Below are 24,512 nucleotides of genomic sequence, written 5' to 3' on the forward strand. Positions count from 1 at the left end.
AACAACTGAGTTTTGGAACCTAAATGCAAATTATTCATGCTGTCACGTTGTTTGTTTCTGGGCTGTTGAACCTGTGTGTGCCCTGGGGCAGGCCCCCAACATGACCGTCTTCATCATAACTGCATCATCAGGCATATTTCCTATATCAGGAACTGAGGTAAGCATTTTACACACTAGACAAAGAAAGATATTATGCCCACTTTACAGATGAGAAAGCCGAAGTTCAGTGAGGTTAATAAATTTATGCAGCATGACAGACAGCTAGTAGCACAGCCTCATCAGCACAGCTCGATGTCAAACGTCCCTGATGCCCAATAGTATTTCATGGGTTCAGTGCGAAACCAACCCCCTTAGAGAGGCTCTGAAGGTTCATTATCTCTGAAATTCTAAATAACAGTATTCCTTTGCAGTTGTAAAACATACCATGTAAAGCTTTTACCCCTTTGGCCTTTTAAAACTATAGAGTCATTATGCTGGCCTTGTCCAAATACAAAGGAGTGGCCTCAGCTTAAATTTGGGACATGAACAAAACTTCCAAATTTTATGATAAAGGCAACTTTCATGAGTATTTTTCAACACTAACCCTTACTTTCTCTTAACTGTGCTTAACAGAAAACTATTGATACTGAAGAGTCAGGCCTATTTTCTGAGATTGAAACCTTAAAGGTTTGGTCATAGAATTTTTAGACCTTGTTATGTTCTAATGAACTGTATCGTAAACAAAGTGGAAAGTGAAATTCAGGATGGTAGATAGGTAATAAGGCTAAAATACTGCATACTTATTAAGAGTTCTATGTAGACACCTGCTTATCTAATTCTCTAGACAATTTTTTAGTCCTTCTAAAAAATAGTGAAAGCACTTTTTCCTGCCCTGTCCCTCTGCCCCCCGTCCCTCTGTACCCCCATTATTCAGCCTACACATGTAAGAGGTTAAAATTTTACTCTGGCTTGGTAATCAGTATCACTCAGCTCCCTTTCAAAATCTTAACTTCAGAGCTGGACTTGTCTTCCATTGCCAGTCAAGAGTGTTTGGACTTATCTTGATTATTAATTAACTTCTACTTGGAAAGGACTTGAATAAGAAAAATATGTTCAAAGTCTTAACTTTGGTATTTGAATTTTATAATCATTTGGAATCATTTTTCTTCCATTCAAATATATTTCAGTTGAAAATTGTCAATAGCTGTGTTTGTACCTCTGGTTTTATGATCTGTTTACTTCTAAACCTAGAAGAAACTCCCAAATGGAAATGGAGTCTACACAGCTAATCTCTGGCTTGAGTTACTGAATGAATTTAACAACAAAAAGGATTCTATTCTGTTATTCAACTTTTTCCCCATAAGACTATTAAAATGACTTGAAAAAAAAAAAGTCTCAACTCCTTTGTAATAAAATATGTGTATTAATATTGTTAGAAATTTATTTTTACTTTGAGAATAAATATTATGTAAATTATATATGCAGATCAAACTATTTAACAATCTCCAATTTTATGAGTAGGAAAATGAGATGACATAAGGAAATCCAACGTACAGAAGTCAATTTTGCCAAGTAAGGTACACTTGTATATGCAACAAAAGTGAAAACCAGAAAAATTTAAAAGCCAAGGAATCCTTAATCTGACACCCTTAATATGACTCAGAATGAACTGATATCCAAGATAAACACCTCTTCAACTGTAGCAAGAAAAAAAGGATGCACAGCAAATCAAAATATTCTTTCTGATAAATTAATGGGCCCAAATATAATTCTTGTTCATTGAGAAAACAAATTAACTGGCCACAAGCAACTTCCAAAGTACCATAAGAATAAAGATATATTCACTCTTCACTATTCTGTTAAAAATGTTTAATGCCATAGTAATAAATGACTCCATTTCCTTTGTGCGGGAACAAAATCTAGGTCCCACTCCCAGGACTGATGTACACGAAGAGAAAACACACTTGAAACTCTTCCTCCCTACTCCTCACAGAAGCCAGAGAAGACAAACCAGTTTCTAAAGATAAAAAAAACCTCCCAGTGATAGATATTCATCAAACTACACCAAAAAAGATACAGTATTATTAGTTACATTTCTAAAAGCGACTGCAGATTAGTGATAAGAAAAAAGGAGACTATGTAATTCAAACATTTTGAGAGATTTGGAAAGCTTCAAACTAAACTGACGTCTAGTAAAAAGAAAGAGAAACCCTGAGCCAGGAGGTAAGGTTTTCATTCATATTTTTACTAAAATTCCACGCGCCACAGAGTAGGTACCTGGTTCCCATTGAATTCAATGATTATCTGCTAAATATTTACTGCGAGCAGACTCCAGCGTACTGTAGATACTCTCCTCCAGCTGTCATCTCCTTTGCCATTCTCTTCTGGATCATGAGAGCGGCAAGTTTTAAGGAAACGGTTGTGACCAGTTATCAGAGCTCTCAGAACAAAACAGTTTTCCAGGGGTTGAATTTTAGAATGGAAAACTATTTCAGTACAACCTTCACAGCTCTCTCAGTTTCCAGTGGCTTCTAAAGCAAAGGTTTAATCGTCACTGAAAACGGGGCCTAAGTGTTCAGCAAGTGTTACTTTCTTCCTGACAATCTTATTGCACTCCTATCGACAGAACTGAACAGAAACTTTCATTTCTACAGCACACGTAGACATAGATGTTTTAATCTGCGAGTCCAACACCATTCCTATCCCAGGGATCACTGGAGAAGAGATGAGAAGCAGCAACCATTTTACTCGTTCAGACCAGAGTTTCATTTCAGACATTAAGTTACAACTTTGAATATATAAAAGAGGGCAGACAGGAAGGGGTAGCAGAAGGAAAACACAGGCCGTTGGGGCCCAATAACAAGCTGTTCTGCGGCTCTCTGAGAACTTGGCTTTTCAAATTACTTTCCTAGGCCCGAGAAAAACTCCTTAAAATGCTGGAACTTTTCCCAACTGTCAATCACAGCAGCCCCAGCGACTAATCTGCTAAGATGAGACTGCATACATAGCAGACTCTGCACGGACACAATATACCGTGGCTCAAGTAAGTCTTGCCAAATTTTAAGGGTACAGAGGAAAGCTGCGTTTATTTTGCTATATTCTTAAGTTAAATTCATTCACTTAAAATGGTAAGAAAAACCTTTCCAAAATTATTTCTGGTTCCTTCAGTTTTGAAATAGCAGTAGGGTCATTTTGGAGAAAAAAATCGGGGAGAAAGAGGTTATCATCTACACACGGCAAAATTCAAACTTCTCAGTGTCCAGTTCTGCCACTTCTGCCGAACGCATACAGCTGCTGTAACCACACCACAATCAAGCTCTGTGCAGATCCATCACTAAAGGGTTAACTCTTCGGAGGCTCTTAAAAGCAAAATTCACCTGTCAACATACTTTAAAAAGGATTTTTTCTTTCCAAACATCACCTCCTTCATTTGGAAATGCAAAACGTCACCTCCTTCATTTAGGATCCCAAGTGATCCTACACCAGTCAACACACGGCAGGGGTAAGCCCACCCCCTCCCCCGCCGCAAGTGGCGCCCAACGCTAATCGGCTCCTCCCCCGCCCACCCCACCCCCCACTCCCGAGTAGACACTGGGGATAGAGGATACACAGTTGCATCGCCAGGCTGGAGCCACGAGGAGGAAGAGTTTGATGCTGGAATGACAAACTCCAAAGCACTGAATTCTTCTCCCTAGTAGGGCACGGAGCGTGGGGAAGATGGCCAGGGCGCGTGGGAAGAAACATGACCTATTTTCAACGACTGTTTTTATAACTGGAAAGTGAGGGAGAGAAGCAGGGGCTAGTCCCCGAGCACCCCCGAGGGCACCTGAGGTTTGGAGAGAGGAACATGAGAGCCACACCGTCCTCGCCTAAGCAGCAGAGTGACGACGGGAGGGAGGGAGGGAGAGAGGAAGGAAACGGGTGCGCGAGCCAGCCCCACGCAGAGCCGAGCCGACGAAAACGAGAGGGACCGACCCCGGCCCCACCCGGTGGGTGCCGAGGGGCCGGGCGCTTCCTGCACCTGCTGCCACCTCTGGGCGGGCAGAGCGGGGAACGGAGCTACGGCCGCCGGAAAGGGACGCTGGGCAGCGGTGAGCGCGCCCCCGCCCCAGGAAGGCCGGAGGGCAGAGACCGTGCGGCGCCCTCCGACCTCGCCGGGCCCCCGACACCCAGCCCTGCCCGCCGGGCCCCAGGGCGCACACCGACCCCTGCACCCTGGGCCCAGAGCGGCCGGCGGGGCGCGGGCCGGACCACGGCCGAGGGGCGCCGGCCGGGGTTGGGGGCAGCCTCGCAGCACTCCGGGCGCTGGGGGGGGGTTGCGACGCGAGTCTGCCCCGCGGGCCACGCGCGCGGAGCGGCCGCCGCCGGCACTCACCTGCCCGCTTGCCCCTTCGCGCAGCGGCGGCGGCGCCACACTCCGCCGGGACCCACAGTCCACCTCAACCAAGCCCCAGGCGGTGGCGGCGGCGGCTGCGGCCGGACAGGAGGGGGCGGGACCGCTGCCTGAGACGGCCCCGCCGCCGCAGCCCAACCCGGTTCCGCCCGCCCCAGGCCCCGCCCCCGAGCCGCCGCCGCCGCCGCCCATTGGCCCGCGGTTCAGTCGCATGGGCGCGGCACCGCCCCACCGCCCCCCGACCGTTCCGCTCGGGTTCCTGCCCAGCCATTGGGCCGGCGGGCTCCGGGGCCAGAGCGGCCTGCTCGGCCCCCGCCAGGTTCCGGGCCATAATTGGCTGGGCTGAGCCCATGCCCGGGCGTTAATTGGAAGACCGGCACGCCGAGCCCCGCCTCTCGCGCCCAAGTTCCGTTAGCATGTTCGGTTGCTCCCGAATTCCCTCTCTCCGACGGGATGGGCCCTCTGGTGGGCTCCTCCTCCCTCACGCAGCGACCGCTGACCCGCGGGGAGGGGCCAGGAGAAGACTGGCGGCTCGTTCCACGTTTGAGAGCTCTACTTTCTTCTCATTGGTTGACAGGCGTCCCTCCGGTCGCTTATTTCCAGTCCCGGACGCAGCGCGATGACGTAGATTCCCCGACATTCCACGTCCAAGATGGCCGCAGTCAACAAGGAGAGACGTTGCTAAGGGGCTTGCCTGTGGCGAGGGGTGAGTGACCGACGGACCGCGGGCAGCGCCACTCAAGTCCCGCGTACCTGGAGGTCGGATTAGGGTATGGCCACCTGCCTCCATCCGCTGGCGGAGTCTCTCTTTCCGGATTCCGCCACCCTCCGCTACCCCCCGGGTGCAGATCGAAGTTAGCGGGCGACGGCGGGGCCGCGAGACGCGCTCCGGGAGAGGGCCTGAGGCGCAGGAGCGGGTCAGGGAAGCCGGCGCGGACCGTAGAGCAGGTAGCGACGCTCCAAGTGAAGGGCGGTTAGGGTTCGGGGACTTTCTGGAAGGTGGGGAGAAAGGGCAGGGGTCTTAGGCGCGCACACACTCAGCGGTACAACCGAAGACTACCCACGTCTTTCCGGTTATTTCGCAGTGTGTCGGTCCCAACCTTGGTAACGCCTGAGACTTTGGGTATCGTTCCACATCTGGGGTACTCTGACTTCGGAATCTGAAGACCCGTGTAACAAGGGTGGGACTAGGAATGAGGAAAAGGCACTTCCGCGGTTAGTTTCGTTCTTGCCGACACATTACGCTTACCGACCCTCTCCTGGGTTGTTTGGTTTGTTACTAGAGGAATTGTTCTTTAGAAGGTTGAGGCGTAAGGCAAGAGGATATCTAAAAGCTCTCAGACTATTCCCCGCACAAAGCATGGTCGGTAGCGCTCCCGAAATTTGGCTTGCCAGTCAAACGGAGCTTTCGCTAAATATTCTGACGTTAGGAACGGCTTCTCGCAGCATTTAGTTGAAGATGGCCTGTTTTATGTTTTTAAGGGAAACTTGATAATGCTTGTGTATCTCTTGTGTATCGTTAAAGATACCTAGCACACTGCCTTGCAATTCTGGCGCTGGTTAAGGTTTGTATGAATGATGTTGCTAGAATGAAAGCTCCACGAAGGAGCTTTATATCCTCAGCACCTAGAGCCCTGCCTGACAGATAGTAAACTGTCTTCATTGCTGAATGAATGGATGGATGATGGTAATAGTTGCGGTATTGATAGACATTTGGTTAAGATTCTTAGCGTTCTTAGATGCCTGCTTGTTAAATAATCTTGACTATGAATGTAATAGTTATCCAGGATTGCTTTGTTTTTTCAGAGTGACTACCGTTGGTGTCTAATTTTAGTTTTGTTTTGTTTTTTACTTTTGTCTCCTTTTGATTATCTTTTGATGCTTTGTTGAGAAACATTAGTTGATTCTTGTATAAAGCATGTTAAACATTTGTTCCATTTTGAAAACGTAGTTTACACCAACAAGCAATAAAGAAACATTTTAATTGCTAATGAGATTGTTAAATTTTAAATGCCATTTCTAAAATTGAACGTCATAAAGAAAATCAATGGTCATAGTTTTGGCTTACAAAATAAATTGTTCGTTTCAGGAGATTATATTTGAAAGCAATGAGAGTTTGCTAAGTATCTAGAAGGAAAAATGTTTTGTTGTCTCTAAAACTAGGTCAAGACAAAATCAAGAATGATTAAGTTCAAGGTAATTGAGGAGATTATAAAGAATATCTAATTGGATTACATCTAATTCTATTTTCAGGGTCAAATAAATGATATACCAAAATACATGCAGATAAGATTGTGAAATTATTGTTCATAGGTTTTGAGGAATCTTAAAAGTGCAGTTAATGATAGAAGACTGGAGTCTGATAAATGTGTCAGTTTTTGCAGAGAGCAATTATGTGGCTTTGGATGCTAGAGCTTATTAGTAATCTGTTTTAGAGTCTTGTTGGGACAACAAGAAGAGAGCTTCTAAGTACTTGGGAAAAAGGGCTCATACCCTCAAACCAACAGAGCTTCAATTTAAGAAAACCAGGTGACACAAATCATGTTTTCTTTTGTTATAAGTTTACTAGACTGGTGGTGGATGGGGGATTGCTAGACATGAGTCTATTTAGATTTCCTTAGGACACTGAACATAATCCCTCTTCCTATCCTAATAGACACAAGAGAGAAGTATACTGGGTAAGGTCTAGTTAGATGGATATATGTCCGTTCAAATTACCAAACCCCAAATGTTGATTAATGGGTTGATGTCAACCTGAAGAGAGGTCTTTAGAGATAAGTTGCAGGGCTCTGGCCTTGCCCTTACTCTGGTTAGCACTTTTTTTTTTTATTACCAACTTTAAATATATGAGGCATGCTTCTCAAATTAATAAATGCACTCAAAACCTGTAGTGATAGTTAGCCAGTATGTTAGATGGCACTCAGGATTCAAGAGTTCTTAAAGGCTGAAATTATAGACCAAAACTAACAAGATGTAAATTTGCCAGGAATTATTAAATTTATCAAAACTCAGTTGTGGGGCTTCCCTGGTGGCACAGTGGTTGAGAGTCTGCCTGCCGATGTAGGGGACATGGGTTCGTGACCCGGTCCGGGAAGATCCCACATGCCGCAGAGCGGCTGGCCCCGTGAGCCATGGCCGCTGAGCTTGCGCGTCCGGAGCCTGTGCTCCGCAACGGGAGAGGCCACAACAGTGAGAGGCCCGCGTACCACAAAAAAAAAGAAAAAAAGAATAGATATTTCTACTTTGTATTTCCCCGCTTTTCTTACTTAGATACTAACATAGCTATGTATGCTTTCCTGCACCTTGCTGATCCTGGAAATTTCTTTATACAAGTACTTAAAGATCTTTCTCAGTCTTTTTTAATAGCTACATGGTACGCATTTGTGTTAATGTACCATATTATTCAACCAGTGCCCTAATGGACTTTCACGTTGTTTACAGTTTTTGCTGTTATAAACAATACTTTGAATGATCTTGTGCACTTGTTGTTTCATATTTGTGATCTTATTGTCAGAGTAAATACTTAGAAGTGGAATTGCTAAATCAAGGAGCAAATGTGTATGTAATTTTGTTAGATATTGCCAAATTCCCCTCTGTGAGAGTGGTTCCGCTTTGTACTCCCACCAACGACATAAGAGATTACCTGCTTCTCCCTGGCCTTGCCAACAGAGTATATTGTCAAACTTTTGGACTTTTTGCCAATCTGATAGGTGAGAAAATATATCTAGTATGACATCTAACTCCCAGCTCTTCATACTCTTACTGAGCATCTGATTGGGAACTCTTCATACACACTGAGGCTTTAGTTAACCGGTCTCCCCCAGCCCCCACCCGTTGCCCAGTTCAGTCACACAGAGTGTAAATTAGTTCAAGAAGATTACTTTTCTCCAGGTAGTACTTAATTCTTCCTGTTGGAGGGAACGTTTCTCTTTAGAGCTCCCAGGTGCAAGGAGGAGAGTGGTCAGCCCTCCATGTCACCTTTCCCACCAGAAATGAGGCAGCACACAGGAGAAGTTAGGCTTCCAGATTAACTGATGGCCCTGGCCCAGAGCCTGGCTGCCGAACTGCTATTTTCTTGCTGAACCAGACCAACCTGGTTCTAGCTACCTCTTTTAGAACCCTTTTGCTGCCCTGTATGAAAATGTCTGTTCTCTGATCCAGTTTACAAACGATTTCCATATTATAATGGCCTCTAGGTGAGAGTACTTATTTTTTGTTTTCTTTTCTCAGCATACAGCTTTTAGAGAATCTCTTCATTCTGAATGAAAGAGAAGAGGATGAGAAAGCAAGAAAAATTTAAAGGAACTCCTTCTTTCCCTTGTGGACTACCTCCCTCCATCCTTTCTCCCCAGATCACTGCACCCACACCCGATCTACATTGCTCAGTTCAGTGGCTTGTGCAGATACGAATTCATCCAGTCTGGTGGCTTTTCTAAGTGAAAGTACCTAAATGAAATCAAGTAAACTAAAAAAGGGAAAATTTTGACTGGATGCTGGATGGAAGAAATGGATAATTTTGGAGGATAAATCTTTTGGGGGAGTTAGGACCAACCTGGGTTTTACTGAAGAACAGAATCTAGACCAGCATAAGGGAGGTGGGCCTAGTGAAAAAAGGCAGAAGGAAATGAGACAGAAAAGCTCCTCCTTTTAAGCGATGAAATTTGGGATTTATCGTACTGTGAGTCACTTAAGTGCTAAATTTGTGTTTGGAGGTATGCCTGGGCTTCTAACTACCAATCAGTAGTGCTTCTTCTATTGAAAAATTTTTATCAAGTACAAATCTGTGATCGTAGACTGTTTATAATGATTGGGATTATTTAACGTGAGGTATCCCTTTCCAACATTACTGCTTCTTCTCTTTCTTTTAGGATTCTAACATTTTCAGAAAGACTGTTGGAAAGAACAAGTCTACTTCAATAAATGAAGGAGAATAAAGAAAATTCAAGCCCTTCAGTAACCTCAGCAAACCTGGACCACACAAAACCATGTTGGTACTGGGATAAAAAAGACTTGGCTCATACACCCTCTCAACTAGAAGGACTCGATCCGGCCACTGAGGCCCGCTACCGCCGAGAAGGGGCTCGGTTCATCTTTGATGTGGGCACACGTTTGGGACTGTATCCTGATTCTGGGATCTATGATAGACAGACTCCCCACCACCACCACAAATTAAATTAAATGCTATAGACAAAAGACCAAGTAACATCCCTGACTAAAGCAGCTCTTAATTAGCTTTCTTATTTAAATGTTACTTCAGATTTGCTTGGCTCTTCAGGGATTTTCTATTTCCTTTTTATCATTTAAATGTGTAGAATTAGCCTTTGAGCAGGTGGCCACCAGGATGGAAAATAGCACCCAGTGACCTCAGTTGAAGTATTTCTAAAGGATAGTGAAGCCCTGCCTTATTAAAGCATAGACTTCAGCTTGTACCAGAATTCCGACACCCGGAGATTCCCATTCACCTGCTTTGCCACTGATAGTGTTTGCTTTCCCACTGCTCTTGTTGTTATTGTTTGTCTTTATTGTTTTTTCCACATTTAACTAAGACGTAACCTGTAAAAATTCTTGGCTAAAACCCTTAACCAGAACAACAGACACTATGATACCCTGGCAACTGGAATAATTTATTTTCATCGCTTCTATATGTTTCATTCCTTCAAGCAATTCCCAAGATATGTAAGTGTTTGAATTTTATTATAATTTTCTATCACATGTTATTATTTCCACACAGTTTAGTGGACAGATTGTAGTCTCTCTTTTTATTTTATTTTCCAGAAAGTATTTATTTTTGTATGGTACATATTATATATAAACAAAAACAGCCTAAAATTTGTTTTTTTCCCAATTTACTGTATTAAAGTATTTTTAAGTTTTTTATTTAGTCCAATATGAACCATAATCATATTGTACTTAGTGTGAAAATTTGCTTCCTTGTTACTTTGCCCAAGATAAAATTGGCCTTACAGTTGAGACCCAACAAAGGCCAAGACTGCATAGTAGTTCTTTATGCCATATCCGTTATTCTTCAGTTAATCTTTAAGACATGGACTGTCTTATGCTCTGTGCGAGAGTCTGCCTCAAGTAGCTTTCAGTCCAGGGTATATGGTATGACAGGTACAGAACACACTGTAGAGAGTGAGGCCATAGGAGAGGTACAGAAGGAAGGCTGTAGCATTCAAGGGAGAGATTAACTACATCATAGAGGGATCGAGGAAAATGCTGGGGAGGAGGTGCCAGCACTGGGTTAAGCCTTGACTGTAAGTAGGACTTATCCGTGCTGAGATGGGACAGAGCAGCAGTCCTGCAGAAGGCAGCATGAGCCAAGGCCTGGCGGAGGCGTGCACGGCAGCCAGGAGGCCTGTCGGCGGGAAGGGCATGCTGGGACCCTGGGTGCTAAGGTAGACTGAACCAGACCATAGTGGGCCTTGAATGCCAGACTAGGGAACTGTGGCTTCAGTAGGTAAACTGAAGTGATGGAAGGGTTTCATGAAGAAGAAGAATTAGATGTAACAGGAAGTTAGTCTGCTGGGGGTCTTCCTTTTGCTAAGATTTTACTTAGTTTTGTACACATCTTCCTCATTAATTTGTGACGTTCTAGGGGAAGGAGACCGTGTCCGGATCCGCTTTGTACCCCGGCACAGGATCTCACTGATGTCTAACGTGGTCAGGATTCTGTGAAGGGAGGGGCATGTAGGAGAGACTGGAGCGAGCGGGCAAAGAAAAGCTGAAGGTAGAGCAGTGAGAAGATCACAGTGGAGTAGGAACTGGACCAGGAGCCAGGCAGCGTGAGGAAGGAAAAAGAAAGCGTGGGCAGTGGTGCAGAGGCGAATTCCAGAGGACATGCATTTGGGTGCACCAGTCAGGGAGTCAGTGTCTTTAAGATTGCAATGTGAAAAGAAAATTTGTTTCTGTGACTTTTTTCCCTTTCTGGTGGCTACTTTGTTTACATGACATTTTATTCAGAAAACTAAATTTAAAATAATTTATGAAGCCAAATGGCGGGGCGGGTGGAGTATTTGTATGTGACATTTCCTTCAAGATTTTAGAGTGTCCAGGTGTTTGCAAATGAGAAAGAAGCCGGCAGGAGAGTGAGGGAGCCCAGTTTGTTGTGAAAGCCCAAAATGCTTTTTCTGTTTCTGTGTGAGCTTTGATAACAGGGTCTCAGGAGCTTTTGTCTTCCTTTTAGGTGACAGGAGCTTGTTGTCTCTTTCTGGCTGGGAAAGTAGAAGAAACACCAAAAAAATGTAAAGATATCATCAAAACAGCTCGTAGTTTATTAAATGATGTACAATTTGGCCAGTTTGGAGATGACCCAAAGGTAAGAGTCATAACTTCCTGCCTTCAGGCCTTGATTCCTCACAACAGCATTATGATAGAGTTCCTTGTGTTGACAACGGCCGTGGCCCTGTATCTGCCAGCCCCCTGTGTCCCTAAGAGGACTTATGCAGAAGGTATTCTTCCTTGCTTCTGTGAGAAAGGAGGGAAGATAACGTAGCCTACACTTAGGTAGCATCTGCTAATGTGCCATGCTGGGTTGTGAGCCCGTTAGGGGCAGTAGCACATAGAACATGTGTGAGCAAAGTCCTCTCATGGCCCTTAGCACTCCTAGGCCCAGAAGCAGTTTGGCTTCTTGGGTTCATCTCCAGCTGGCTTCTGGGAAGACAGAATGTACAGATGCTGGATGTACAAGTGTGTCTACATGTGCTGTGTGTCTTTTGCTTCCCAAGAGTGGTGGAAGGTATTAACATTTGCAGACACCCAGGTTGATATACTATCCATCCTGTCCCTTCCCCACAACCCCTGCTAATGTCAGGAAATGGTGGTAAAATAATTGTATACATGATTTTATTATGTTCTAAAGAGACCACTTTCGGGTCGGTGGCAGCTTTCCTCCTCCCCTGTTCTTGTCAAGGTCCCCCCATTGTAACCTTTATAGCACTTGCGAATTAGCCTTCATAATGTTTGTCACAGCTCATAATTGGATAGATTTTAACCAGATAATCACACAAAGAACATTCCTCTTCTCAATTGTAGGTCTGTGAGAGCTAAGACCCTGTCTGTTTTGCCTGATACCTAGTGCAGTGGCTGGATAGAGTAGGCATTCAACAGGTACTTGTTGAATAAATGACAAACTAAGGATGTGGGGAGAAACTCAGAATCACAGTTAAAGCAGAACTAAGCCAGACGATGCCGTTCAGCACGTCCACAGCCCTGTTTTTCCTAGTCAGCTGGTACTGCCTCCCACGGTAGTCGGCCTCCCCCACCCAGCAGAATCTGTGTGTGTGTCTACAACGTGTGTGCCTTCCAGGAGGTAACAGGCCCAGAATGCTTTTGCACATACTGTGGTTGTGATTTGTAAGTACTGTCAGTGTCGATAACTCTGTCCCTTGAACTTATTTTATAAATCCATTCACCTGTTTATAAAAATGTTGAGCCCATGAGGAATTCATACTAACAGTGGTCAAAAATGTACTTTTATAAAAGTAACGTAGCATCAGATAATGTTTCCAGTGCCTGTGGGTTTTTGATTTTCACACAGCAGGGAGACAGTTGTAGGAATGTGTTGTGCTCTAGTCAGGTCTTGGTCACAGGGGCAGAGGGACCTTGCGGCTGCTGAGCTGTGGTTACCCAGAAGGAGTCGCAACGACCTGGAAGCACCGCAGGGCAAGGGCACGTGGCAGCAGCTGGCGTGTTCTGTCCAGGGCGCCTTTGGAGGAGTCCCCTTCTGCTTTCAGCCTTTACCCACTGTACCAATACGTCAGGAAACCAAGATCCCGGCCAGGCACAGTGAGGCAGAAGTTCTGCAGCTCCAGGGCCCAGAAGTCAGGAAGAGGGCAACAGCCATGCTAATGAGGCTTTTAAGCCAGGCCAGCCTGACTCAGGTGGGCAGAGGGGCTTTGCAGCCTGCCCTCCCCTCTCTCATGTGCAGTCTCCCCAGGCATGACTGGGTGTCGGGGCCAAAGGAAGGAACCGTGGATCTGGGAGCAGTGAGGACATTGTGGAAGACATCTTCCTCACTGGAGAGGAGAGGAGGGAAGTTTGGGGGGAGGCGGCAATATAAGCAATTAGAAAAAATACGGTCCTGAATCATGTGCAACTTTTTGGTCTTACTTAGCTTTGCCCTAACTCTGTGGTTTCTCCCTGTTACATTAATTTCTCGTGCGTTCAACAAATATTTGTTCCAGGCTCTGCATTAGGCACTAGACATGAACAGGTGGCAAAGCAGGCCTGGCTTTTGCTCTCATGGATTTTACAGTCGAGTGGTGGGACAGATTTTAATCAAATATTCAGATAGCCAGCTACCTGATTATGAGTTGTGATAAATGCTATAAAAGTTATTGAAAGGTGCGGTGAGGGCATTCGATCTGGGAACCTAGACAGGTGCTCCAGACAGGAAGTGTGGGGCTGAGGGAAAGTTCCCTGAGGAATCATGTTGGCACACAGACCTATAATTATTCCATTAATTGAGTATTTGAAACACAAAGGGAGGCCAGGCCTTGGGCTGTCTCGTAATACTATATGGGCTACAGTCTGGACACTTGGTAAAAGATTGTTTCTAAATTTAAGGGATATGTTGAAACGTCTGGAAAACAGGTGGTGACAAAAGTGGGGTGGGGGGACAGTGATAGTGGGATTTTTTTTGATACTGTGTGAAAACCTTAAGATTTTAAAAAGCTTTCCTGAGAGAACACTTGGGAAACAAGGGTGGAAAGACATTCACCTTGCCCTGCCGTTTGGAGTAACACTCATGGTAGAATCATCTCTACATTCTGTGAAGTGTGATGCCATACTTTAACCTGAAAGCCCGTTATCTACATGGCTTCTCTTCCCAGAGTTAACGGGTTTATGCAGCTGTTAATGATGAGATTGTCAGTCTCTCCAAGGCCCTTTCTTCTTGGACTCAAACAAGTGATTGTAATTGTTCTTGCCACACAGAGCATCTTAATTGTATTTTACAATCAAGTAAAATTGTAAGTGCTCGGACAGTCAGGCTCTACAGAGGTTGAATTCAAGAAGTTGTTTATGGACATTAGAAAGCATAATAAAAGAAGAGATTCCATTTACAGTAGCAGCAGTAAAATAATATATCCAGGAATAAACCTTATAATAAATTTGTGGAAACCATGTTGGGGCGGGGAGGCTTTAAAACTACTGAAGGACTGAAAAGAAGATTTTCGTAAATAAATTTTTGATAGGAAGATTCAGTGTAGTTTAAAATGCCTATTTCCCTAAATTATTCTGTAAATTCAGTGAGTTCCCAATCAGAACATCAGTAGCTTTCATTTTTCCTAGAATGATACTAAATAAAATGATGGTGGTGGGGGGAACATGGCTAAAACAAGAAAGGTTTTTAAAAGAGGAATAATCATTGAACTGTCCCTTCCAAATGTTAAATCTCTGATCCTGGTACAGAAGTAGACAAACAGAGCAGTGAACAGAAAAGATTGTGTGTGTGTGCGCATGTGTGTGTGTGTGTATAGACAGTTAAGGATGTGGCTTAATAGAAGAGAAAATGATAATTTACTTATTAAATGACATTGGGATACCTTGTTTCAGGTAGATGAATGATTAAAACACAAAAATGATGTTCTACCATTCTCTCTCTCTCTCTCTCTCTCTCTCTCTCTATCTATCTCTATCTCTCTCTCTCTATCTCTCTCTCTCACACACAGACACACACACACAAAATTCACTGTCCAGGTTTGCATGAAGCTGCCACTGTCATAATCTTACTTGCTTAAAATTTTCAATGTAAATGCCTGGAAGATTGCATTTTTTTAATGGAGGTCTGGGAGGAAACTAAAGTATCTGTAAAGTAAAGGTCTATTTTGTAAAGGGGACTCATCTGTATGGAAAATAATAACATTTCTAAGAATGTTTACTTTGTTTCAAGTAGGTTTGAAAAATTAACTCTGATTGTTTTGTCTTCCTACTTTTAGTTCTTTTCAGATTTTATCATTGTGAGCATGTTAAAGGCCTGAGTGGGAGAGAGGAGAAAAGGAATGAAAAATAGTTGCTAAAATATAACTTGAAGAGAGAATAAAAGGAAAGCTCACTTTTTTAATGCTGTTTCTGACGTGTGATTGAAATTACTGTCTCAACATTTGTTATTTCATTTTTAGGAAGAAGTAATGGTTCTGGAGAGAATCTTACTACAGACCATAAAGTTTGATTTACAGGTGGAACATCCATACCAATTCCTACTCAAGTATGCGAAACAGCTCAAAGGTAAGAAAAAAAAGTTAAGAGAACTTTTTCATTCTGAAATCAGATCTTTATAATAATTTGATGATACTCAGATTACGCTTCTCAAAAGAGGACAGCGGAAAGTTCAGTGTGTGAAGTACCTAGGCCATAGCTTGCCAGACAATTCAATATTATAGCTGTTAGCACTGTTTCCTTTTATGTATAAACAGATTCTGTCATCCAGTTGCCAAGTGATATGAGGCAGGAAAATGAGTAAGGATTTTTTAAATAGCCTAATAAAATCAGGCTTGGAGCCAGGTTTCCCATAAATGGTGGTTCAGTGTAGGTCATGCAGAAAGAGAACAGAGGTGGGACTTGGGCCCACTCATTTGTCCTTGTTTCCCAGGCAGAAGCTCTTTGCTGTGTATTGGGGGTGGTGCTAAGCACACAGTAGGCTTTAAACAAGTACTTGTTGCTTCTCATTCATTCTTCTTTTTTTTTTTCCTTTCTATTACTAATTTGCCTTTTCTTCCCCGTTTCTAGGTGATAAAAACAAAATTCAAAAGTTGGTTCAAATGGCTTGGACATTCGTAAACGACAGGTACATGGGTTCAAATGTTGGTTTAATTATGGTGTTTTAAAATAGGTAGGGACTTTACGTGTCATCTAATCCTAATCCAAACCCCTTATTTTGTAGTCAGGAAACTGACTTGCCCCAGCTTAAGGAGCCAGTTAACGGCAGACTTGGAGTTAAAGTCCAGGTCACCTGCTTCCCGGCAGAGGGGATACCCTGCCACATCACGGTGGTATAGGATGCTGAAATCTTATCACCGGTTTGAAACATAAGTCCTAAACAATACACCAGAGAATTTTGACACGTATATACTTAAATCCATTTTGTTTTGCAAAATTGCAAACTATATATTTGCAACTTTATACTTCCTTGTAGTGGTTTTAGAGCCTTGATGTTCTTGGAGCTGAGAGATCTAAGGAGGTGCTGGATAGGGAACAGAATGCCCGCGAGTGGAGTTGCCATCATGTAAGGAGATGGTTCAGTGCTAGGGTTCCAGCCGTTTGAAGAACTTAAGCATTTTCATTTGTATTTCATGACATAGCAATTTTTTTTTTTTTTTTTTTTTTTTTTTTTGCGGTACGCGGGCCTCTCGTTGTGGCCTCTCCCGTTGCAGAGCACAGGCTCCGGACGCACAGGCCCAGCGGCCATGGCTCACGGGCCCAGCCGCTCCGCGGCATGTGGGATCTTCCTGGACCGGGGCACAAACCCGCGTCCCCTGCATCGGCAGGCGGACTCTCAACCACTGCGCCACCAGGGAGGCCCGACATAGCAATTTTTGAATGTGCTGGAATTCTGATTTTTTAAGGAACAAATTAGTAGCTATGGTTAAAGTAACTTATCTCGGTACATTTAGAAGACTAAAAACTTGCTTCTTTATAATACTTTATTTGATCATGTATAGGGAGAAATAAGCAAACTGACATTTAGATATGGCATCTAATCTCCATGCATTGGGTTAATCATAAACGTTTGCTCATCCAAGTCAAGTCACCTCTTTTTCTTGTTGAACTAGTCTCTGCACGACCTTGTCACTACAGTGGGAACCAGAGATCATAGCAGTGGCAGTGATGTATCTTGCGGGACGTTTGTGCAAATTTGAAATACAGGAATGGACCTCCAAACCCATGTACCGGAGATGGTGGGAGCAGTTTGTGCAAGACGTCCCTGTGGATGTTTTGGAAGGTATGGGGCGTGCTGAGCTTTCTGCAGGGTGTTCCACATTTAGATCATTCTTCCCTGTGAGGAAGAATGAGTCCCGAGAATGGATTCTCCCAAACAAGTCCATGCAAACTATTCTTTAATTAAATTCTCTAATGTAATGTTCATTCTATCGAAACACCTAGTTTTGGTGAACTAAAAATGCACACCAGTGCTGTGCACACCAGGGATTGGTGAATTACAAATATGAATTACACATATTGGCCCTTGTTGGGGAATCGCACCTGCAAGGGAAATGGGAGTATGTTTTTTTCTAGGTAGAATTTTACTTAAAATATCAATTTGTGGCAAATGTAATTGTTTCCTATCATTTAGACATCTGCCACCAGATCCTGGATCTTTACTCACAAGGGAAACAACAGATGCCTCATCACACGCCCCAGCAGCTACAGCAGCCCCCGTCTCTCCAGCCCACGCCGCCAGCGCCGCCAGCGCCGCAGTCACAGCCGCCTCAAGGCCCCGAGCCGCCCCAGCCCCCGCAGAAGGACTCGCAGCAGCCAGCCCAGCCGCAGCCACCACCACCGGCCCAGCAGCCCAAGAAACCGTCCCCGCAGCCTAGTCCCCCCCGGCAGGCGAAGCGCGCCGTGGTGAGTGCGCCAGGTTGGCGCTGGGTGCAGCCGGCTTCCCGTGGCGACACCCCACCTGTGTGTGTGCCCCTTTCTGAGGCAGCACACGGAACACCAGAAGCAGGGAGTGACACGATGCACCTCCCCGTCTGCCTGTATGGCCACAGGCAGCCTGACAGCTGGCCTGGTCAGAGGAGAGGTACCTTTTGGAGCCAGGACGGCTCTGTCCTCCTCCAGCCGCTGCTGCCTGTGTCAGGGCCCCAAAACGTGCCCGGGTGTAGTTTCCACATCTGCACACTGACTGCCGGAATAGGTGTCTCCCATGTCTTTAAACGACACGGGGGTATTTGTAAAAGTTTCTCCCCATGGTAGCAGCCGCGCCAGTGGAGGAAGCCGTACGTTGTGACACAGACCCCAAGGAAGCCCCACGGGATAGGGGCGGTCAGCAAGCACCCTCACCACGGTTAAGACAGCTCGATGGAGGGCGTGAAACTTAGTGCTCAGAACTCACTAGTCAGAAAAGTTAGTAATTCTGCCTGCTGTCTGATTTGAAAGGGAAGAGGAAGGAGGCAGAAATGATCTGTTAGGTGCCATGGTTTGCTCTGCAAGTTCAAGCCAAAATTAATTTTTGTCTGAGTCCACGTTGTGGCTATGATTCTGTTCAGTGCCTGAATGATCAGTTTTTCCTCACTGCATCTAGGGCCTTGATTAACAGTTGTGTATTTTCTTTTGTAACAGGTTGTTTCTCCCAAAGAAGAGAGCAAAGCATCAGGTAATTTTATATTCTTGTGTTTCGTTTTTTAGTTCTGTATGTTGTTTATCAAGACTTTAAATTCTTAGTCAAAAGTTGTTTCCTTTCAGATTTAGATTGGCCTTAAAATTTAACGTTAGAGCCCATCAAAAACTTTACGCTAGCTGCGTTGTCTTCTCTGTGTATTCCCTGACTGTATATTTTTGGATTGTACTTTAACAGTATCAACACAGAAAAAAAAAAGTTAGTGGCAATAAAAATGTGCTTGGTAACATAAGTCATCCCTTGGTATCCACGGGGAATTGGCTCTAGGACCCGCCTTGGATGCCAGGACCCGCAGATGCTTGCTTGGGTTTCATAGTCCACCCTCCCTGTCCACGGATGCGAAGGGCCGACTGTATATCAAACTATAATTAGGAAAGTAGGCGAACTGCTGCAGCAACACTTATCTTTGGAGGTTAGTTAAGCCCGCCACAGTCGACAGAGTGAAGGGCCCCGGGCACCCCCAGACTGAGCAGCAAGCAGCAGAGCAATGGGTAGAAAGGATCGGAGCCGCAGTAGGCGTGCTGCCCTGCTGCTTACGGGGGGCAGGCTTCTTTTAAACACGTTTTTTCCCCCATATTTGTGGAGCCCAGAGTTGATTAACTTGTTTCTGTATTGGAAACTAACAAAGTGTGAGCAAAACCTGCAAGATCACAGAGGAGAAAACCAGAAGTGTTTTGTCTCCGGGTCAGCCTGTAGTACTGAACCCTGTGCTGGCACAGACCATGTTTACTCATCTCTGTTTCTCTGTCGCTTAGTTCCAGGTAGGAACCCAGTGAATTATTTATTGAACTATTGTGAGATCTTCAAGTCACAGTAAAGCTCCTTTTTCTCAGGATCTTTGTGGGGATGATGAGTTCATTACAGGGGAGATTTTTTTAGCTCCAGATGGGCAAACAGTAAGTGCGAGACGCAGAAGAGGGGGCTGCACTCCGTGCCGCATGGATGCTGGGTCAACTGAGCTGGCGCTGTGTCTTCAAGAGGCAGAAACGAGCCCGGGTGGCCTTGGAGGGGGACTTGCCTTGAGCGACACGGACTGACAGGGTGGAGCCTTCAGGCAGAGGAGCAGAGGGAACAGTGGGGTGGAGAATTTGGGAGATAACAGAGAGGGGAGTCTTACTGGACTGTGAAGGGTTAAAAAGGAGTAGCTTTTGCTAGGACTGAAAATGTGCTACAAGCAGGTGATAGCGCCCACCTGGTGGAGGGTGGATTCTGCATAGGCAGGGGAGCCAGTGGAGGCGTTTGAGCAGGAGAATGGCACGGTCTGAGTTCATTGTAGAGAGAGTTCCCCTGGCAGCAGTAATGGCAAGAGGGTGGGGAATGGGGAGGAGCCTGCGAGCCCCGGAGGGAGACCTGGTGTCGGGGGTGCCTTGGGGCCTGGAAGCAGGACCCCACTGTTCTCTGGGTTGCAGAGGGCTGGTGAGCGCTTGACATGTGGCCTACTCCAAAAATACCACGTGCCCTCAGTGCAGAAGACACACCGATCTCTAAGAGTTAGAGAAAAGAACATTAAAAATCTCATTAATAAAATTCTACATTGATTCCACATTAAGATGACAGAATTCTTGATAATACCAGGTTGAATCAAAGACCGTATTAAAATTAATTTCACCTCTTTGTACTTTTCAGCGTGGCTACTAGAAGATGTAAAATTGCCTGTGTGGCTCTCCTTATATTTCTGTCAGACAGCACTGACCTAGATGACCTCAGCTCAGCCATCTGTGGGAGGGGCTGGAGGGGGGCGCCTGCGTGAGAGGGGTGGGCTGCTCGGTCTCGGGACGGGGCCCAGGAGCCTGCTCCACGGTTTGGGAGGAGAGATGGAAGGCAGAGGCATAGATCTGCAGCTCCTCTGCCTAGAGACGGGGGATTTGGTCTCTGAGGAAGAGAATAGAGAGAGGGATGTCCCTGGACCTTGAATTCAGCCTGTGTCTGGGACACAGGAAGCCAAGAACGTTGAGCAGTGCCAGAGCAGAAGCAGAGCAGAGCAGCGTACGAGCCACAATAAAGTGAGTTTCAGGAAGAAAGAACCAAACCATGCAAGCGAAAAGATGGCATTCTTTCTTGATAGTGCGCACTCTCTCTGCCGCCACAAGCGGAAGATGCTGGATGTGCGCAGCCTGTCTTGGCGACTTAGGATTGTCACTGAGGATGCTGGTTACATGCAGCTGCTCCACCCTAAAGGACGGGCTCTGTCCTCTGCCCCACGCGGTCCCAACCACCTTGCTTTTCTGTCCATTCGCCAGCCTCCAGGTCTCTACCGACGCCAGTTCAGGTGTGCTGCTATAACTAGGAGTAAACATTTGTGAGAGGGAAAACAAACTTAAGTGTGCCTAGACAAGAGTTAAAAGGTGCCGGCTTCTCCTGGGAGCACTTGGGGCCTTTCTCGGTGCTCTGCGTGTTAGTGAGGACCCTGACGGGTACCACTTGGTAACTGAGATGCAGTCTGCTGCTCTCGTGTCATTGGAGGGCTCGTCTTAAGTGGTCAGGAGGAAGTTGGGCAGAGGTGGAAAATGGGCTGGCGGGCTGTGAGAAGCGAGAGGGTTTTTACTTTCGGAAGGAGGCGAGAGGCGTGGGGTGGCAGGAGCTGGAGGGGGGATGTATTTGTTTCATTTGTTTTGTCCTTTTAAAAGGATGGTTTATCTGGTGCCTTCCTCAGCTTCCCTTAAAGCCTTGGTCATATCAGCCTTTTCCCCCAGAAAATTCCTTAACAGTGCATTTTTCTTCTTCTCCTCTCTCGCTCTCTCTGACATACTTATTCTATATGAAGAGTAGCTTTTTAATCTACTTTTTCTTTTCAGAACCACCACCACCTAAAATTCCCAAAATTGAGCCCCCTCACCCTCCATTGCCTCCAGCCCATCCACCTCCAGGTGAGTGCTGCCTGCAGGCAGCTGGGAGGGCCAGCTTTGCTTGCTGCCTTTTTGAAGGGCACACTTGGGAAATCCTGGGGAGGATTTATGGAGGAATTTCAGAAATTTAGAGAGCCGTTAATGACCTAGGATTTTTCAAAAAATTGGTTTTTTTACAACCAGATAGCTTGAGGATGTGAATTCTAAGTATATCTGAATATTCTCTGACCTCTCACATCCAGAAATGGTGGAGGATAAATGACTTTAGAATCGGTTTTAGGCAAACAAAGCCCTGCCAACTTAGGAACATTGTCGAGATCTGGGCAGATCGCTGTTGACCTTAGACTCCAGGCTCTCGCGTCGGCTTCCCGTTGGCAGGGCGTCTTCTCAGTACCCTTTGGAGAGTAAGCAGTTGTTCATGGAGTCATGTGGAGAATAGAGTGAAGAGGCCTTCACAGGCACACAGTGAACCGGGACGCTGCCTCAGCATCATTAAAGATAGAGGAGAAAAATGTAAAGAACTTTCATCCTTCAGCTGTGGCGACGCTTTGGAAGGTGAAGTGTCCAACTAGAGAAGGCAGGAGTTAGGGTGTGTGTGCCAGAAGGTGGGAGATACTCCAGCGACTTCTGAGCTTCTGGGGGCTTCAGCTCTCCCGGTCAGCTGCTGGCCACCAGGGAGCCAGGGCGGGGAGCGGTGCCCCCGCCACACAGGGCACGGGCCGGAATGCCGCTCACATGGGCCGTTGGGGTGTCAGAGGCCGTCCCGGCGTGTGTTTAACGCCACGTCACTCGTGTGACCACCTCTCAGGCGTCCTGCCAAATGCCAGTGCCACCCGCAGACGGTGCTGCGTCCTGGCCCTGGGCTCACAGCCTCTGGAGGCGAGACAGGCAGAAGGAAGGGGCCCCGCGCACGTTTGTACTAGAAAGAGGGCTGGGGGTGTGGGCGGAAGGGACTCCGTGTGCCCCCGGGACTGCCCGTGCCTGGTGCGCTGGGGAGCGGGGAGGGAACACCCAGAGTGGCTGGAGGCAAGGTGCAGGGCCTGCGTGACAGCACATGAGCCGCTGGCTTCGGGACACGGGCGCAGGCCGTGCTGTCTGGCCACAAAGGTGACAGCTGCTTGCCGCTCCTCTGGAAGACGGCCCACGGTGCTGTGACAGGGCCAGGAACCCCCGGAGTGGCCGTGAGCTGTCGGGGTGGGGGGGGGCTTCCCTGCCCCGAGGGAGTTGGTGGATCCCCCCCCCCTACACGCACAGCCCCCGGGGGCGCCTGCCGGGAGCCGTCCCAGAGCTGGCAGTGGCCTGTCTCCCTTCTGCAGACCGGAAGCCACCCCTCGCAGCCGCCTTGGGCGAGGCTGAGCCGCCAGGCCCCGTGGAAGCCGGCGACCTCCCCAAAGTCCAGATCCCCCCTCCGGCCCACCCGGCCCCCGTGCACCAGCCTCCGCCACTGCCACACCGGCCCCCGCCCCCGCCGCCCTCCAGCTACATCACCGGCATGTCTACCAGCAGCTCCTACATGTCCGGAGAGGGCTACCAGAGCCTCCAGTCCATGATGAAGACCGAGGGCCCCTCCTACGGGGCTCTGCCCCCCGCCTACGGCCCGCCGGCTCACCTGCCCTATCACCCCCACGTCTACCCCCCGAACCCGCCCCCGCCGCCCGTGCCACCGCCGCCAGCCTCCTTCCCGCCACCCGCCATCCCTCCCCCCGCCCCTGGCTACCCGCCCCCCCCGCCCACCTACAACCCCAATTTCCCGCCGCCACCCCCCCGCATGCCGCCCACCCACGCAGTGCCCCCTCACCCTCCTCCAGGCCTGGGCCTGCCACCGGCTAGCTACCCGCCTCCAGCTGTGCCCCCTGGAGGGCAGCCGCCTGTGCCCCCGCCCATCCCGCCACCTGGCATGCCTCCAGTCGGGGGGCTGGGGCGGGCAGCCTGGATGAGGTAACCTGGCGCCCTTCTTTCTTCGTTTTTTAAAGAAAAGTTTTTCTAATTAACTTGAAAAGTAGTTTAAGTGGGTAAGCCGCAGGGGTACCTTGTATAATGCTACACAGTTGTAGTATGGGAAGAAATGGACCGGACCCCCGAGGTGAAATTGGGGTGGTCCTCCACATCTGGGGAGTGGGGACAGCAGCTCTCACTGGAGCCCAGGCAGAGCCGGTTGTGACCCGACTGTGCGTTTGGTCTCAACCAGCGTCGTCCGCGAGTCCTGCGCTGAGTTACTTTACACTAGTGAGAATGTTAACCAGCCATATTGGCTCAATAAATAGCTTCAGTAAGGAGTGAATTTCCTTCTAGAAATCAGTGCCTATTTTTCCTGGAAACGCCATTTTAAATAGTCCGGTTCCATCTGAAGTCAGGCTGTTGTCCTTGCTGTCATTCCATGATGTTCTCTCCCATGACACGTGTAGGTCAGTTGAACCACATTTTTGATTTAGAGATACTTACATCCTTTGCGTTTAAGTTATTTTGAAGGGGTTGACTTGCTGGATGGCTCTATTCTTTTTCCTCCAGGAAGAAGGGGAGAAATGTACTTGGAAGTAATGTATGTTTACATCAATTTGCAAATTCCTGTACATAGAGATATATTTTTTAAGTGTGAATGTAACAACATACTGTGAATTCCATCTTGGTTACAAATGAGACTCCTTCAGTCAGTTACCCAAATAAAATCAGTTCTGAAATGACGCCTTTGTTTGTTACGGGCACGAGGTGGGGCTCCAAGCCTTAGCAGCCCCTGGGTTTGCAGCCCAGAAGCAGATCTTCTTCTGGACCCTGGGGGCCAAGCAGCAGGCAGTGGAGGAACGCTGCCCAGGAGAGGCCTGGCCACCGGCCAGACCCAAGCCCCTCCCCGGGCAGTACCCTCATGGGGCAGCCTCCCACGTCCAGTGCCTGCATGGACTTTCTTGGGAGGAAGCAGTTGAATTTCAAGCTGGTTTGGAACTGTCAGTGTCCCTCC

The 24,512-nt window shown here is 46.9% G+C and overlaps 2 protein-coding genes across 5 annotated transcripts in view; one reads left to right on the forward strand and one right to left on the reverse strand.

The window, feature by feature from the left end:
* The window catches only part of SETD3 (SET domain containing 3, actin histidine methyltransferase), a 69,826-nt gene extending 65,321 nt beyond the window's left edge, over window positions 1-4,505 (reverse strand). For both annotated transcript variants that reach the window (XR_003795865.1, XM_029237675.1), the window contains exon 1: window positions 4,355-4,505. The gene's annotated coding sequence lies outside the window, so the exon portion shown is untranslated. The remainder of the gene's footprint in view (window positions 1-4,354) is intronic.
* Window positions 4,506-5,002: 497 nt separating this feature from the next.
* CCNK (cyclin K) lies at window positions 5,003-24,237 on the forward strand. 3 transcript variants are annotated; one of them, XM_029239208.1, is made up of 11 exons: window positions 5,003-5,078; window positions 9,241-9,489; window positions 9,967-10,048; window positions 11,559-11,690; window positions 15,496-15,601; window positions 16,103-16,160; window positions 17,146-17,315; window positions 17,667-17,938; window positions 18,656-18,689; window positions 21,509-21,580; window positions 22,876-24,237. In XM_029239208.1, exons 2-11 carry the CDS (start codon window positions 9,293-9,295, stop codon window positions 23,499-23,501), a joined length of 1,749 nt encoding a protein of 582 aa, XP_029095041.1. In that variant the 5' UTR covers window positions 5,003-5,078; window positions 9,241-9,292; the 3' UTR covers window positions 23,502-24,237. The 3 variants fall into 3 exon arrangements, with proteins under 3 accessions (XP_029095041.1, XP_029095042.1, XP_029095043.1); XM_029239209.1 differs by having other exon boundaries at window positions 5,045-5,142; window positions 22,876-24,220; XM_029239210.1 differs by lacking the exon at window positions 5,003-5,078 and adding an exon at window positions 5,294-5,320 and having other exon boundaries at window positions 22,876-24,220.
* Window positions 24,238-24,512: the final 275 nt, after the last annotated feature.

Source organism: Monodon monoceros, unplaced genomic scaffold, assembly GCF_005190385.1.
Source record: "Monodon monoceros isolate NGI ecotype Baffin Bay Population unplaced genomic scaffold, NGI_Narwhal_1 Super_Scaffold_21, whole genome shotgun sequence".
Taxonomy (NCBI): Eukaryota; Metazoa; Chordata; class Mammalia; order Artiodactyla; family Monodontidae; genus Monodon; species Monodon monoceros.